This window comes from Pseudochaenichthys georgianus, chromosome 7 (assembly GCF_902827115.2).
Source record: "Pseudochaenichthys georgianus chromosome 7, fPseGeo1.2, whole genome shotgun sequence".
NCBI lineage: Eukaryota > Metazoa > Chordata > Actinopteri > Perciformes > Channichthyidae > Pseudochaenichthys > Pseudochaenichthys georgianus.
In genome coordinates this window covers 35319630-35336337 of record NC_047509.1, presented here as the reverse complement: position 1 = coordinate 35336337, position 16708 = coordinate 35319630, and the positions used below count along the sequence as shown (strand labels likewise).

Below are 16708 nucleotides of genomic sequence, written 5' to 3'. Positions count from 1 at the left end.
TATTTGTTTGTCCACATCCTTTATGGGAGGGGGCGATCAGACACACATCCGGCTATGTAGAACAGATAACATACTGTACCGTACATCTGAGGATACCTAACACCTTAGAAAACCTTCATCTGATTTAACGTAGGGTTTCAAAATGTATCAAGACTTTAAAAGACCTCACAAACTGATCTTACTTTTCCTGTGCACACTGTTTTAAATGTACTTTTTTTTTTGCAGTTCGAGGAAGCCATTAGTATCCATTCATCTCAGTACATATTTTCACAAGAACAAAGGGAAACCAATAGAAGCCTGTGCTAAAAGATGTAAATGCTCAGTATGGCCCCTTTAAACACATGATTTGTGATTGCAAATGGGTTTCTATTAAACAATATGTGTTTCATCCAAAAGTCTAAATAAACATTTAAGTGGAAGATATTCCAGACTACAGTATCCTGATGGATATGCATCAAATGACTTGAGTTGAATGAGACCTGTTGCTTCTGTGACTTACCCGCCCACACTGACTCAACTGATGACATCATTAGTGTTAAGTGACTGTAACTGATCCCGAGACATTTCCCTAAAGGTGATGATGCCTCGCTGAAATGTGGCTGGGGAATGCGACGCAAAGCCAATAACGTGTTTTAATGAGTCTAACGTTGGTGGCAAAATTAGAAATATTTTGTTTGTGCAACTTAATTTTCTTAAACGTTGATGAGTTATTGGATTCCCCCGCACAACACTAACTGTATAGTTTTAGAACCAAAATACAGCCAATTATATATATTTTTTTCCCGATCAGAACCCAATATTTAACAACACATTAAAAGTGTATAACCTAATGCAATATATTTGTTTTATTCTCTATAGATATTAAAATATGATAAAGTTGTGATTGTTCTAACTAGGCTAATTGTGTAGTGAACATCTGATATTGTATCAGCCCTACAAACGTTATACCTTGGAAATCTAGATGCTGTAATTTAATCTTTTTGTGAACAGAATGTACCATTGTTTTACTTATTTACCATCAGTAAGTGTCTGTGGTTTATATATTATAGGCTTAAGTGCCTCAGATCTCAATTGTTGTACAAAAAACTATTAATACACATAGAAAAATAAATGTATTGTTTTTTAAATTCTCTGTGGAATTGAAATAATAAAAGAGAAAATGATATACTAGACTAGAAAGAGAGCAATAATTAATATTATTCATGTCTAACAAAACAAGTATTTGAAATGTGTTCCCTTCTTTCCAGCTAAGGAAGGTTGTGGAGGACAAAGACATGCCGTGAGTCTGCGGTTTGGGACAGTGGAAAAGAGGGAGGTGACTCAGGGTGAGGGGGAGTGGTTTGAGGGGCGGACCTGAGGGCCCACAAGGTCTATATAGTTAAACAGAGTTTCCTCTGCTACTGCCTTGTGTCTGTAAGCTCACATTTCTGCCTCCTCAGCCTGTGCCGCTCTCTCGTACTCACAGCCTCTCTCACTGAGTCTCAAACTCCTCCAGCATCATGCAAACCTCCAGGCAGTCTACATACTCTGTGCGCAGCTCCAACAGCAGCCGACCTCCTGCCATGTCAATGAGCCGTACCTCTGGTCCTGTCTACAGGGCCTCATCTATCCATGGTGGGGCCGGAGGGGGCCGCATCAGCATCTCCTCCAGCAGCAGCACTCGATTGGGATCAGGGATGGGATCCGGGATGGGAGTGGGTTCAGGAGCTGGGGGCTTCTCCAGCAACATGCAGGTGAGCGGGAACAGCGGCCACGTCATGGGCAATGAGAAGTTTGCCATGCAGAACCTGAACGACCGTCTGGGCAACTACCTGGAGACGGTGAGGAACCTGGAGCAGGCCAACCACCAGCTGGAGATTAAGATCAAGGAGGCCATGGAGAAGAGCGGACCCGACTTCAGAGACTACAGCAAGTACCAGGCCGCCCTGGACGACCTCAGGAAGAAGGTGAGGAGGGCATGTGTGCATGTATTAAGTGGTGAATTAAAGTAAAAGAGAGGGGCTTGAATGGAAAGAGGGAATTCATTTAAGTTTTTGACATGATATGATGTATGATTGGTAGAAGAAAATGTGTAGGGCACAATACATCTTGAAGGTATATGCATTTCAAATGGGTTTTAAGCAATCAAATTGGCACCATCTGACCTAACAACAAAACACATTGTGGTTACTGCTTGGATAAGTGCCCACTGCCGCTCTGGGGGTCCCAGGGCTGAACCGGAAACAGTATGGTGGAGGAATGTTGGAGCATCAGGGGTCAGAGGGACAGGAAAGCAGAGAAAAACAACAGAGGCCAGGGATTATACAGACCATAAAGGGCCAACATACAGGCCCATACATCATGACTTTAACTACTTTTTCCTTTCGGTGTAACACAAAGAGTGTCTCAGAAATAGCACAATGGGACTGAACAGGTAGTACAGTCATTACTACTGTGTATACACAAAATAGAAGCTGATAAGGATAAGGAAACTCACTTGGGAATAGGATCTTTCAAGTTGGGGTTCTTTATGTTCTGTGTTTTATATGTAATTAATCTGATAAGGCAAATCATTTCACACTTTCCTGAAACACCCGATCAAAACACAAAGAACTCAAAGTTAAGATTGCATTATTCATTCAAGGTTTTTCCCCCACTGATTTGCAAATTTCATTCAAGGCTACAGTTTCTATATTCAGACAAAAAAAAGTATAGTTTTCAAATGGAATATTCCATTCGGCCCAATGGAGCAACTGGATAACCCCGTTTCTAACTGTACCAGTTCAACATTAGAAAATATTATTTGTATATGTCCTCTGTGAGGAAAAGTGTACATGCCCATGTAGAGCATGTTTTTTTTTACATGTTTTCCTTGTGGGACTGAACAGATAACACTATAGTCAAATGGTTACACAAACAAATGGAATCGAAAAAAATCAAGAAGGAGTTTGGCAACTATTTCCCAAGGTTTTTTCATTCTCAACTGTTTACTCTACTAACAGCTGAGGGCCTGAGTTTATCCACACAGCCCGGGGTCAAAAAAGGCAAATTTGTCTTTTGATGTGATGCAAAAATCACTCAAATAACTGGAAGCCCTCAGCCCCCATCTGAGAAAACACAGACTCTCACGTCAATGTGAAAACAGCCCAGTCTGGTAAAGCACGCACAGTCAACTATCCATGCAAACACACACATGCACGCACACACACAATCACCACCACCCCCATCTACCTCATGCAAATCACCTGTCTCGTCCCTGCTGACTGGATGGATCCTGTTCCTGCTCCGAGAGGACGGTTGCTGCCTGGCAGCCACCGATTGGCTAGTAGACTTTGTCACCTGGATGCCTCCCCTGCCACCCTTCCCTGCCCTTATCTACCAGACCGTGACACATAAAGCAAATACTGCAACCATCTGGTTTATCTGAAGCGGCCCGCTGACACTGTCCCCATTTTTACATAGATATTGACCCTTTTTTCCTGGCATAAAAACATTTTAGAATTCAGACCTGGTTGAATCCATATCGTTTTTTTCTGTCAAACCTCACTTTTACAATATGTTAAAGTAGTGAAATCTCTTCAGAGTAGTAATTGGACATTTATGTCTGCGTATCCTTAGTACGGTGGCCCTGAAGTGCAAGTCAAAACAAAATTTCACAAAACACTACAGCATTTCACAAAACACTACAGCATTTCACAAAACGAGGGGTTATGTATGGTAACCCTTGTCATATAAGCACAGGCAGAGCCCTCTACTGGACTCTATGGGTACTACCTTATCATGCAAGCATTCACCTACTGAGACTTCTATAGACGTAGCTGGCCCCGGGGCGGGCCTACCTGAATGCGCGCGCATCTCACCGTATAAAAGGAGGCCTCGCCTCCTGACCGCCATCCTACACCTCTCTTCAGCGAGCGGTATAGGACAGACAGTGCCCCGAGTAGAGGGCTCCGTCTGTGCTTATATAACAAAGGGTTACCATACGTAACCCCTCGTTATGGCCAATACAGTCGGTGCTTTATTTCTGTCTGTATCATGTTGTTGTGAGTTTGGCAGCTAGAGGTTAGTTTATCCTGATCGATCCGATCTCCATTCACCAAACACGTATTTTAAAAGGTTTTTCGCCTGCCGTCTTGTCTGCAGACTTGTCACAGCATTAATTCATGGTTTTTACTAACCGGTATCAGTATGTTGTTACTTCGGCATCATTTTGAAACGTGTATTACAATAAAATCACGGTAAAATATGTTCATTTTGTTGTAGTCTACCATAGTATTTACATGGAGATAAGCCCCGAATATTCGCATTGCTCTATTCGCTCGAGTTTCAGGTTTCACCGCGGCTGTCAGCTGTGTTTACTCCTGTCATTCAAACAAGACGCGCTGGAGAGGGGGCGGGCTTATATCCATGCAAATGTTTTCTGAATGGAGATTGGATTGAGCAGGATAAACTAACCTGTAGCTGCTCCGTCCAAACTCACAACAACATCATACAGACAGAAATAAAGCAGCGACTGTATTCACCATGACACAGACAGTCTGTCACAGACTGACACAGACAGTCTGTCACAGACTGACACAGACAGTCTGTGGTTTGTTCATGTTTAACTTTTGTCTTGTTTCTGAACAGATATGAGGAGCTGTAAGCTCTGTGTGCTAACAGCTAACGGCTGATGTTTTGGGACATGTTGCGCTGTCGGGTGCACGAAGCGTAATTTCTTGACTGGCAGCAAAAACAACCAATCACAGCAGTGCTTCTCTGGCTGGCTCTGTCCAATCACAAACAAGAAGTGTTCTCCCTAAAGGAATACTTTTTCCGTAAAAGTTGAAATGCTGTGGCGTTTTCTGAAATGCTGTGGTGTTTTGTGAAATGCTGTGGCGTTTTCTGAAATGTTGTTTTGACTTGCACTTCAGGGCCACCGTACCTTAGCTTGCAATCTAAATCCCCTCTTTCTTTTGTCTCAGGTGTTTGATTCCACCTCTGATAACGCTCGTCTGGTTCTCAACATCGACAACGCTCGCCTGGCGGCCGATGACTTCAGAGTGAAGTAAGTCCCTCTGAGACAGGAAACCCTAACCCAGACTGCTGCGGGCACACCCTGCTTTACCGCTGAATAGGTTCTTGGATGTATACATGATCTGTCTTGTAGTCATAAATCATCACCTTTGCATCATAGCCGGGGGAGATGTTTCCGTGTAATAAAGCTAATGTCATAGCAAACACAAATATAGTATAGAATATTGTATGCTGAACAAATATTGACCCTGTAAATGGAAAGGCAAGATACCTTGAATACAAATAGTTGGTGACAAAGTGACCAGCAATTAAGTTCATTGAGTAATTCAGTTTTCCCTGCCCTGTGTAGATACGAGTCTGAGTTGGCTATCCGCCAGTCTGTGGAGGCGGACATCATTGGTCTAAGGAAGCTCATCGATGACACCAACATGAGCCGCATGAACCTGGAGAGCGAGATTGAAACCCTGAAGGAGGAGCTCATCCACCTCAAGAAGAACCATGCAAATGTGAGTATGGTAATCCCAATCCTAACCCTGACCCTAACCAGATCCAAACCTCAACTCGAAAGTGTTTTTTCATAATATAAAGAAATCCAACCCTAACCCTACAAATATATTTCAATTATGACTTGTGGGAAACATATTTTTTGCTGATAATGGTCACAGCTTTAAATCTAATCTGAAACCAAGGACAATAACATGAAATGTTGTTCTAACAACCTGATTTAGAAAAATAGGTTTTCAGGGCTTTGCCATTAACTGCTTAGTGTTGACATTGTAGTGCTGCTTTCAACAAAGTGTGATGAGTCCCCAACAAAGTAAAGACCTCTGGACCATCACAGCAAACAGCCACAACCTTTTAAAGAACTGAATCAATATTTACTTATATCTCCATAATCCCCCTCAACATCATCACCACCTGTTGGGAACGTATGCATGTTACAGACTAGGCCACGACTTTAACCAGGACATCCAGGCAGGCTGAAGGGTTTTCTTCAATAAAAGTGTCAGAAGAAAAAAAATCAGTGGGAGGGGGGAGGTTTGATAAGAAATCTTAAATATCTGGGTGTGAATTCTGTGGGAAGCCTCGTCGTTAAAAATGGTTCCCATCCATATTTGGCAAAGTAAAAAAAAACAAGGAATTCAAATGACTATAATTTAAGTGGATAAGCCACAAGGCAACCATTTGTTTACTGAAGAAATTAAGTCTCAAAGAGACGTCTAGATGCACCCCCTGTATATTTCCCTGACCATAATGTAATTACGGTTGGAAGAGGCTCGGAGTCACAGCTAGGTCACAGCTAAATGAAAAAAGTCTGTAGTAGTAGAATCCACATGATTTAAGCTGTAGTCTACCCACTTGAACTGTTTGAAGCGCACAATATTTGTGATTGTGTCTATTAACTCTTCTATCAATTTGCACCTTTTTAGGAAGTTATGGAGCTCCGTAACCAGATTGCTCAATCAGGAGTCCGCGTGGACATTGACGCTCCCAAAGGACAGGACCTGGCTCAGCTCATGGCAGAAATAAGAGCAAAGTATGAGAACATGGCAAAGAAAAACCAGGAAGAACTCAAAACATGGCACGAATCTCAGGTAAACCATTAACAAGGAACTAGAAAGAGTTCATACCACTTCCAAGGCCAAAGGTGCATTCAAAGGCTCTTTGGATGGTCCCATATCCCGAGTTGGGAGTGTTTCTAATTACAATGTCACAAAAGTGAAACACAATGCGAGTATCCGCCCTTTGATTTGGATACGCTCTAAAGTGTAATGGCCCATACTACACCCTGAATATTTCATTCTTGATCCTTTTTTCAGATAACAGAAGTGCAGAGCCAGGTAGTCCAGAACACAGAGGCCCTAAAAGGAGCCCACACAGAGGTGAACGACCTGCGTCGACAGATGCAAACCCTGGAGATTGAGCTGGAGTCCCAGAGGAGCATGGTGAGAAGCACACAGTCAGCACACGCTTCATTGACCCCAACACACACTGCCATGGCTTACTCAGCACTCTCACTTCAAGTCTCTCTTGTTGACACAAGCTTCACACTCCGGTGACCTCTCACTGTGGAGCTGTCGCTAGTGAGTTGGCTTCACTGCACGATATTAACCCATTCTTTGCTTTCCCTTCACAGAAAGGGTCTCTGGAGGGCACGCTGAGGGACACAGAGATGCGTTACAACATGGAGATTGAGGCTCTCAACACCATCCTCCTGGGTCTGGAAGACGAGCTCACACAGCTGCGTAACAGCATCCAGCAGCAGTCGCAGGAATACGAAGCCCTGCTCAACATGAAGATGAAGCTGGAGGCTGAGATCGCTACATACAGACGCCTGCTGGATGGGGAAGACTTCACGTGCGTAGCTAACTGATTCTATGTTGACAAAAGCAAGAAAAAACTATTTTATATGTACATACGTAAGCAACCTGGAGAGGCAAGATTCATACTTAAAAATGTGTCAATTTAAACTTCTACTGACGATTAATTTGTTTCTTGATTTGTCCGTTTAGGCTCCAGGATGCTTTGGAAGACCAGAAAACCGTGAATACCAAAGTCATGACCGTCACACAGACCCTGGTGGACGGGAAGGTGGTTTCCTCCAGCACAGAAACCAAGAACCTTTGAATACCAGAAGCAACCACATGACATTCCCAACAATCACTAACCCGGCATCAAAACACTAACCTATGATTGGCTACATTTTATCTGCTTTCATCTGACAGCACTAACCGTAAATGTTGCGTTAGACGCTGCCATTCTATTTGACTTTCTGGGTACGCAGCTGTTCCACAGGCTGATGAAATCAAAACTGGATTGGAGGGAAACCACATCATATATTATTTATTTCATCATGATGTATTTATGTGTTGAGTGTTGACCTGCAAGGTTTAAAACAATTGGAAAAATTAGAGCCTTTTTTTGGAAAAACAATTGGAACAATTGGAGATTTTTTTTCAAAGACAAACCAATTGAAGACATTGAATATTTTTAATTAATAAAAGAGTCCAAATAAATGTAAAACATTTTTTATGTCATCATCTTTGGTTTTCTTTCTGTCCAGTTTTGTCTGTCTGTTGCGCTGTGATGTTCAGACATTTCAATAAAGTCCATTGGTGAAATGTTCTTGGTGTGATCATGGTGTTTTGTATAAAACAAAAAAGAATATGTCAGATATATATTACCTAATTTACTCCCAAAAATGACCCTTTGAGAATTATAACATGTATGACACTATAAATACATAGGAACAAATAACCCTGTGACTTAATGGTTAATGTATGGTGACCATTACATCTTTAATCCTTTATTACATTTTTAACTTTAGCTCGCAGTCTCAATCCTCACCACTTTTTAGGTGTACTAATAGCTTTAAAATCACTGAAAAGTGCCAAAAGCTTGATATGGTGCCTTACCATTTTGAAACATTGATCCCTAATTCATTTTAGATTATGTTACAGCCTGAACAAGGTCATTCTACTGGGATCATTGAGATAAAGGATAGAATAAATGTGGTTGTGATAGTTGTAAAAATCTTCCTTGTCCTATTATAAAGTGCCGCTCAATGGTTAAGCGCAAGATAGGCCTTATTTTCCAACTGAATCCCGTTTCACTGTGTCCTCTTTGGCTTGAAAACAAGGCTGGTGTCATACTACATACGTCTCAGTATCAACACATTTCATAAACAGAATAGTTCCTTACATCTACCAGTATCCAAGCTTGTTGACTCCAAGACATACATCTTAAGTAAAAACATATGTTTGAAACCGTAGTTTTGAGAAAACTTTACTGACTCATGATTAACATTGACATTGTGAGTAAATGTGTACACCATTTACGAAATTGGAATTCATCTGCAATCAAAGGTAGTCCCCAGAATGCACTCATATGTTGGATACTGACAACACGTACAATGGCCACTAATGTGTTTTAAATAGTATCTGGACAACGAGTGAGACTCCAAAGTGCCTTTGTAGACAAGAAACTACTACCCAGGTTTAATTCAGACCTGGGACACAAGCGCAAAAATGCAAAAAATAATATGGGAGGAATAAGATAAAGTGATATACTTTATAACTGATAAAGACAATTTCCCTGCTGGATAAACTCCAGAGAGATATTGAACATGGCCGGCATTATGCTTTAAGATGCTGTTGATATCACAGTTACCATAGATACGTTTACTAGACACTATGATGTCAGCTGGATGTTCATATTGGGTGTTTTTGGTCAAAGTCTAGGAAAAAGTCTAAAGGTAAAATGCAATATAGATAGTAGAGGAGTGGCAGGAAGACATATTTCCTTGCAGACCGATATAAAAGACCTGGTGGCTGGTCTCCGTCTTTCACTCTCAGCTGCCGAACCCCTCTGTGCCAGGACGCACCAGAGCTTCTTCTTCTGACTCATCAACTCACTTCTTCTAGCAATGGAGCCCCTTTATAGACGCCAGAGTTCTCAAGTTCTTGGGGGTCATTTGACACCCTTTCCAAGACCTGTTCAGATGGACAGGTCCTATGCCCACAGTTTCAGCGGAGGAGCAGGCGGCCATGGGATCAGGATCTCCACGGCCAACGGCACACGGGTTGGCAGCAGCTTCGGGGGTGGGTATGACTACCAATCCACGTCTTCTGGGTCGAGTTCTGGATCCCTGGCTATCACGAATGAGAAGGCAACCATGCAGCACCTGAACGACCGCCTGGCTTCCTACCTGGAGACGGTGAGGAATCTGGAGAAGGCCAACAGCACCCTGGAGATCAAGATCAGGGAGACCATCGAGAAGAAAGGCCCTTTGGAGGGGAAGGACTTCAGCAAGTACAACGCCATCATCGCTGATCTGAGGGCCAAGGTGAGTCAATCAGTCGGTCTTAGTTACTTGATGTGTCCTATTTAGACTACCAAATAGAAAACTAAATGTGACAGCACAAAGTTTTCTTAATGTCAAGCTAGTGATAAAGCTGTGTCTTCCTTAGTTTTATGGTTTAAAACACATCTTCAAGTAAGTGGATATGGGGTTTCCAAGCTTGTGCACACATTTTCTTTTTATAGGCTCTAACTAATGTTCAAAACTGTCCAATAAAATGTACGTTTCTTAAATAATTCTTGCAGAATTATTTTTGACTAAGATCTCAATCCTCTGTCCAATACTCTTCCGTTCCAATACCCTCCACAACTTCACATCATGTTGGGGCAAAAGTCAAAAGTAAAGCCTTTTATTATTATACCACCGGCTCTTCAAAGTGTTTATTGATCTCTCAAACTGACTCACAGTCTCAGTCTTATCTCCAACTCCCTGTGGAGCAATGAGAGATAACCTGCTTTGTTATTTTATGACTTACAGTGTGTTATCGAGGCAGTTATTTTATCTGCATAGTATATCAAAGTGAGAATCACTCAATCTAACTGACTGTGGAAAAAAAGGAAAACACAACGTTTCAATGAGTATATGTTTGTATTTCCCACATTGAACAACTTCCTGTATTGCAGATATTTGACATGATCAAGGGAAACGCACATCTTAATATCTCTCTTGACAACGCCAGCCTGGCTGCAGACGACTTCAGAGTCAAGTGAGTGTTCGGCTTTGTTAAGAAAATGAAACAGGCTCTCTATCAAGGGTCAACATGTCTGATATAAAGTATGTCTGGTTAGGATGGAGTATGAAATGTCCATGCGTCAGGTGGTGGACACCGATGTGGCCAGACTGAGGAAGCTTCTGGATGACACCAACGTAATGCGTCTCCACTTGGAGAGCGACATCGAGTCTCTGAAGGAGGAGCTGATCAACCTGAGGAAGAACCATAAATTGGTGAGGGACACTGATAAAAAAATATATGGCCTTACAAAAAAAATATATAATTCAGTACCTCGCCATTATGACAATCCGTTTTTCCATCAACCTCCTAGCACAGGACCCCACTGACCTTGTTCAGGAAATCACTCCCTGACTTTTTTCCCTCAACAGGATGTTGCAGAGTTGCGAGCCCAGATCACCCAGGTTGGCGTCCGTGTTGATGTTGACGCTCCTAAAGGACAGGACCTGGGTAAGATCATGGCGGAAATGAGGGCCAGCTATGAGAAGATAGCACTGAAGAACCAGGAGGAGCTCAAAACCTGGCATGAATCTCAGGTTATTATTCAATCACGATATTTGTCACATATTTGTTGAGTTGGCTTGCGGTGCTTGTGGTGTATATTACATTCATTTGTGTTGTGTTTACAGATCACAGAAGTGCAGGTTCAAGTAACTGAGAGCTCATCAGCTCTGAAGGAAGCCACAGTTGTGATTTCTGAAACTCGGAGAAGGTGTCAGGGACTGAACATTGAACTGCAGTCTCAACTTAGTCTGGTGAGAACTATGTGCTTGTTTACATAATTAGTGCATTATCATAGAAACAATCTCTTTATCCAACTCTTAGCATGAAGCTAAGTAATCCATTCTCTTCTGCATCAATCAAAGGCATGATCAACCTTTTTGTTCACAGAAAGCTTCCCTGGAGGCCACGCTACGGGACATTGAAATTCGTTACAACATGGAAATGGAGAAGTACAACGTGATCATTGTGAGGCTGCAGGAGGAGCTCACTCTGATCCGCACTGACATCCAGCATAGCACTAGAGAGTACGAGCACCTGCTCAACATCAAGGTGAAACTGGAGGCCGAGATCGCCGAGTACAGAAGGCTGCTGGACGGCGAGGCAGACTACCAGTGAGTATGAGGAGAGGAGGCAGAACGTTGACCAATATTAGAGCTTTGTTCATGTCATGGATAGTTTTGCAAATTTGATTCAAATTAGCTTCATGCAAACATGAAGCGACATTGATATGGAAAGTAAAAGCTGTCCATAGGTAGCATACAATACTCCCATCCCTTATTTTACTGCTCCATGACAGCATGTAAAACCAGATCACTTCAAGAGAAATTACATATTTGATACCAACATGGTGACCAAAAGGATCTAATTTCAATACATACTCATCTTTACTTATATAGCATGCAACTACGCAACTCAAAGTGCTTCATAGAGCAAGATGCAAACAGACAAAAAAAGGGAAAACATAAAATAATTTAGATTGAAAAAAAAAAATCAATAAGTAGATATTGCGCATCACTCAATGCAATGTTAAATTATAGAAGCAAGGACATGTTTGATAGTTATACCAAATAACAACCCTGGATTGATTGAACTATTTTGTTCCCTTTTCCAGGCCAGAGGATGCAGTTGACTCGAAGATGGTCCAGACCAAAGTGGTGACGGTGACTCAGACTTTGGTGGACGGCAAAATTGTGTCAGAGAGCAAGGACGTCAAATCCAGTGAAAAAGCTGTACTGTAAATTAAGCACTGGGTTCTGGGAAACCCTTTGGACCAATAAAAAGCAATGAACAAAAAAATGTGCCATTATGCTTGTGACTCTTTTTTAGCTTTGTGCGAAAGAACAAAATAATCATTACAATCACATTATGCATTATTACATTATTATTATTATTTATTCCACATAACTTATGTGCTAATGTTCTTCCTTTTTGATAGTTAGGGGGAGTTCGTTAACACAACTATCATGTCTGTATAATTGATGTGAAGCTAAAAGCCACAAGTTAGATAAGATAAGATAAGATGGACCTTTATTAGCTTAGCTTACCTTGGTATAAATTCTGAAAATATCTGGCAACAGCTAGTCCGAATCTGTTCCATAGTTAAATTGATGTATCTATACAGTATACGAAATGAAAAAAGTGGACATTGTGACAGTGAATTCACCCATTGGTTTGTGACCATTTACTTTTTTTGGGTCCAAATGTGACAATAATTGGACCATAGTGTAGACCCTAGTAAGGTAACTAACTAAACAAAGCACTAGCTAGCTAGTTTGGTTCGTAATGTGTGTTAAATATGATTTTAATTTGGATGCTAATTTGGGTTAAGGAAAATATTCTTACAAGAACATGTTCTTATTGAAAAAAAGGACAGACAACTCCTTTTCGTCTCTTTTAGACTTTACAATACCTTGAAAGCGATGCAGTGGTAGCGTTTTGTAAATTATGAGATATCCACGCCCTAAACTAAAGCATTTATCAACTATTGAACTCTAAATTGGACCAACATTTGCACAATAATTATTATTATGTCTAATGGAAGACATTAAACTAGGGATTAAGGCAATAAACCCATTAGAGAAATGTTTACTAAAGTAGTGAATCAAGTGGGAAGAAGGGTCATTTTCTCATAGACTTCTATCCAATCTGACTTCATTTTTTAACCTGTGAAACCTCCCTTGTTGTTGTTTATACACTTTGCGATTTCAATTCATACAAACACAGCAATATAAAAGGCTGTACACATACAGTCAACGTCCCTGCTATGCACATAGATGTCTGGCCTCCTGCCATCGACCCCCTCGACACACCCCAGTCTGCTGTGTTTGCGGGAAATTCTTTCAGCCTCTGAGAAATTCCCATTCTGACCTGCAGTTCTTTAGCCCTGTTTTGTAAAAGGCAGTAGGCCCCTTTTCCCATGCCATGTCAAAGCTATCCAGGGTCTCTGCTTTCTGTTTATTTACATTCACATTAGTCAGTCTCACTCCTCTGTGCTCTGTGATAGAAACGGACCTCCTTTGGTCTGAGTTGGATCACTGCATGACTGTTCATGTGTTGTTATTAGAAATGCGGAGAGACACAGATTTTGGAAATTGTCCGGAACATTTTTGGACAGTTGGGGACAATTTTACAACTTGAACTCAACCTCTACCAATAAATCCACTATTCATCAAAACAATGGCATATTTTTGGGAAATATTCAGTTGCAAATTTCCATAGACAGCAACATTAATTATTCTGTGAAAAGCCAGATTTAAATAAAAACAGGTTTCCTAACTGTATCTGATAACAAGTAACAGTTTCCAAATGTGTGCCACTTTCCAGTGCAATTTAATATGCCCTATGACTGTTATTGTGAAAAGTGTGGTTGACAGTGCGTCTGCTGTTAGCGCCTCCTCCTGTCAGTCTCACTAGCTGTTGTTTTGGGTGAAGTCCAAAAACTGTCTTCCCCAACACTAAGTCTTTGTTGCAGCTGCATTCTGCCACCTCCTGAGCCCAAGTGCTTTTTCTTATGGCCTTACTGACAGAAGCTGGGCAGACGGACCAGAGAAACAGGGAATTCCAAAGAAAGAGTAGAAAAGAAGGGATGGCAGAACTGGTGGACATAGAAGATAAATGGGGGAGAGGAGGGGGGGTACACACAAGTGCATGTCTGTTCTGCATGCCTAGGACCGGAGAGCTGGCTATACAATACATTTCTCTCTTTATAAGGACAGGAGGCCCTCTGAGGATTTACTCTGCTAAGTCCTAAATCCTCAAAGAATAGGCAACCTAAGTAAAACTGGATGGTTCAACACAGCAAAGAAGACACCATAGCTGCCTCAATTGTGGACTCCATTTGAGTGGTCATTAAGAAATGTTGAGCCAACTCATTAGCACATTTGCATGCTTAAGTTCACCAGTGATAAACTCAATGAAACAATTTGCAGATTTATTTGGCAACCTTCAAATTGATTGATGTAATTCTTTTGGAACACATTTTACATTTACATGTAACCCTCATAAATGCTGTTGTGATCAGGCCTTAAAACTTGATAGAGTGGCGAAGTCACGCCCATCTACTTTCGGTCCATGGGACCTTATTTCGGAAAAATAATGTATTGAAGTCAATGGAGAGAGAAAACGTATCTTTTGATCCCGTTTGAATTGTGCCATGAATTACACATATGATGTTTGTCAATCTTAAAAAAGAATGTCCATGTCAAAAAAGTCACAGTTTGTCGTAAAACTGTTGAAATATAAGACTGAAAAATACGCAACTAGAAAGACTACAAATCCCAGAGTCGCGTAAGTGATGTCACAATTATTTTCCTCCACTAAGAGATAGCTAAGATATGATAGGATATTACTTTATTTGTCAGATCAAGTCTGGAATTTGACTTGCGTCACAGCAGCTCCATGTCCAACATCAACAGACAAGTATCCAGACACAATACATGAAACACAAACAACAAACATTTAACATAACAGCACAATCAGTGAGAGAAAACATGCTCAAAGAGCCTTCAGCGTGCATTTGATCTGGGATTTAGCTCTGTATTTACTGTGAGGATTGACTGATGCACAAAGGAGTGCTTCAGTCTGACTTTATTGAATCGTGGGACCCTGTATCTCTGATTAGATGGTAGCAGTTCATATTCACTGTTCAGAACATGGTTTAGGTCAGAGATGATGTTGTTGGACAGCCTCACTAGGTTGTTATGATAGGCTGAGTCATAGAGTCTCTGACGGGGTTGACCAACAATCTTTGAGCAGATTTTTAACAGGTGGAGCAGTTTTGATTTTAAAGCTGCTGACAAACATTTGTACCAGATAGTATGCAGTACTGTAGAATGGACATGATCACAGATGTAAAGAACAACAGAAGAATTTCTCTGCTCGCCCCAAAAGACCTAAGACGGCGGAGAAAATAAATGTTCTTTGTGTTGTCCTTTTGCACAGATATTCAATGTGATTCTTCCATGACAGCAGATGGTCAATCATTACACCCAAGTATTTGTATGACATTTCCTGCTTGATTTCATCTGTATGGATGACAATGGGGACTTTATGGGAGTCAGATGGTGAGCCAAAAATGATTTCCTCAGTTTTCTTGGTGTTGATCTCAAGATCAGCGCCATATAGATATAATCTATCTAATAGCGCTGGCTAAGATAAGATAACTTTAACAAGATGCCTGCCTGCTTAGTACCAGGTTGTTATCATACCAGCAATGGGTCTTGCTCGTTCTTTCGCTTCCTGTCTGATGAAAGGACCAGGAGTGGCTGGATCAAGTTAGCTACCTAGCTAGTAGCTAGCACGTTAGTTAGCATTACAGCCTTGTTATTTTTATTAGCCTTAACATGAAGTAACATTAAGTAACCCAAAATGTTAAACAGTAAGAGTAGTAGTCATATTTCGTGAACCCTTTGAAGAGTACTGTCACCGGTGTGATCATTCTATAATACACAATTTAAGCCCGGGGAGAAATGCTAACGCTAGCATCGGCGATCGCCGATCTTTTCTACTTCATGCTATCTGCAAAATGGTTGACATTAAACATTAAAAAGACCAGGCAGTTTAGAGAGAATCAAAGGAAGGCAGGCAGGCAGCTTTGCATGACATTCTTCTGGACGTGTTTCATTGTGGTGATAGTGAGGGTAGTCAATCGTTTTGTTGACAAGACAGTAGTGGCGGCCATCTTGGTGATGTGTTGTTGTGGGAGACCAGAGATGTAGTTCATTGAGCGTTTCACACAAACAAATGTGTTACTTCACAGTTTTACGACACATTTTAATTTTTTTGACTTGAATTATCTTTTAAATTGACAAACATCATAATGTGTAATTCGTGGCACAACTCAAACGGGATCGAAAGAAGATCTTTCTCTCTCCATTGACTTCAATACATAATTTTTCCGAAATAAGGTCCCATGGAGCTCCCCAGGAAGGGGAGGGACTTCGCCACTCTATTAGAAATGTTTTGAATGCATGTTTAAAACCAGAGCCCACTCTGCTCCGATTGGTTAGCTGGCCAGCTCTGTTGTGATTTGTCAACCACTTAGGGATGTCCCGCCCATTAGCCTATGTACAATGAGTTGGAGCACGATTGTTACATAATGATGTCATTATGTTACGGAA

General features: G+C 41.3%; 2 protein-coding genes across 3 annotated transcripts; both read left to right on the top strand.

The window, feature by feature from the left end:
• Positions 1-1392: 1392 nt before the first annotated feature.
• On the top strand, positions 1393-8121 carry LOC117449185 (keratin, type I cytoskeletal 18-like). Of its 2 annotated transcripts, none has more exons than XM_034086645.2 (7): positions 1393-1946; positions 4944-5026; positions 5345-5501; positions 6426-6590; positions 6816-6941; positions 7133-7415; positions 7509-7537. In XM_034086645.2, exons 1-6 carry the CDS (start codon positions 1500-1502, stop codon positions 7367-7369), a joined length of 1215 nt encoding a protein of 404 aa, XP_033942536.1. In that variant the 5' UTR covers positions 1393-1499; the 3' UTR covers positions 7370-7415; positions 7509-7537. The 2 variants fall into 2 exon arrangements, with proteins under 2 accessions (XP_033942536.1, XP_033942535.1); XM_034086644.2 differs by having other exon boundaries at positions 1394-1946; positions 7133-7353; positions 7509-8121.
• Positions 8122-9266: 1145 nt separating this feature from the next.
• Positions 9267-12357, top strand: LOC117449716 (keratin, type I cytoskeletal 18-like). Its single transcript, XM_034087552.2, has 7 exons — positions 9267-9841; positions 10480-10562; positions 10645-10801; positions 10958-11122; positions 11216-11341; positions 11478-11701; positions 12202-12357. Exons 1-7 carry the CDS (start codon positions 9422-9424, stop codon positions 12326-12328), a joined length of 1302 nt encoding a protein of 433 aa, XP_033943443.1. The 5' UTR covers positions 9267-9421; the 3' UTR covers positions 12329-12357.
• The last annotated feature ends 4351 nt before the right edge of the window (positions 12358-16708 follow it).

Bases quoted from the DNA above. Each gene is read 5' to 3' on its own strand.
- LOC117449716 (XM_034087552.2), top strand. From the start codon at position 9,422: ATGGAGCCCCTTTATAGACGCCAGAGTTCTCAAGTTCTTGGGGGTCAT. The intron at 10,802-10,957 runs GTGAGGGACACT...TTCCCTCAACAG, and splicing joins TGAGGAAGAACCATAAATTG to GATGTTGCAGAGTTGCGAGC. The intron at 11,123-11,215 runs GTTATTATTCAA...TTGTGTTTACAG, and splicing joins AAACCTGGCATGAATCTCAG to ATCACAGAAGTGCAGGTTCA.
- LOC117449185 (XM_034086644.2), top strand. From the start codon at position 1,500: ATGCAAACCTCCAGGCAGTCTACATACTCTGTGCGCAGCTCCAACAGC. The intron at 1,947-4,943 runs GTGAGGAGGGCA...CTTTTGTCTCAG, and splicing joins TGGACGACCTCAGGAAGAAG to GTGTTTGATTCCACCTCTGA. The intron at 7,354-7,508 runs GTGCGTAGCTAA...TTGTCCGTTTAG, and splicing joins CTGGATGGGGAAGACTTCAC to GCTCCAGGATGCTTTGGAAG.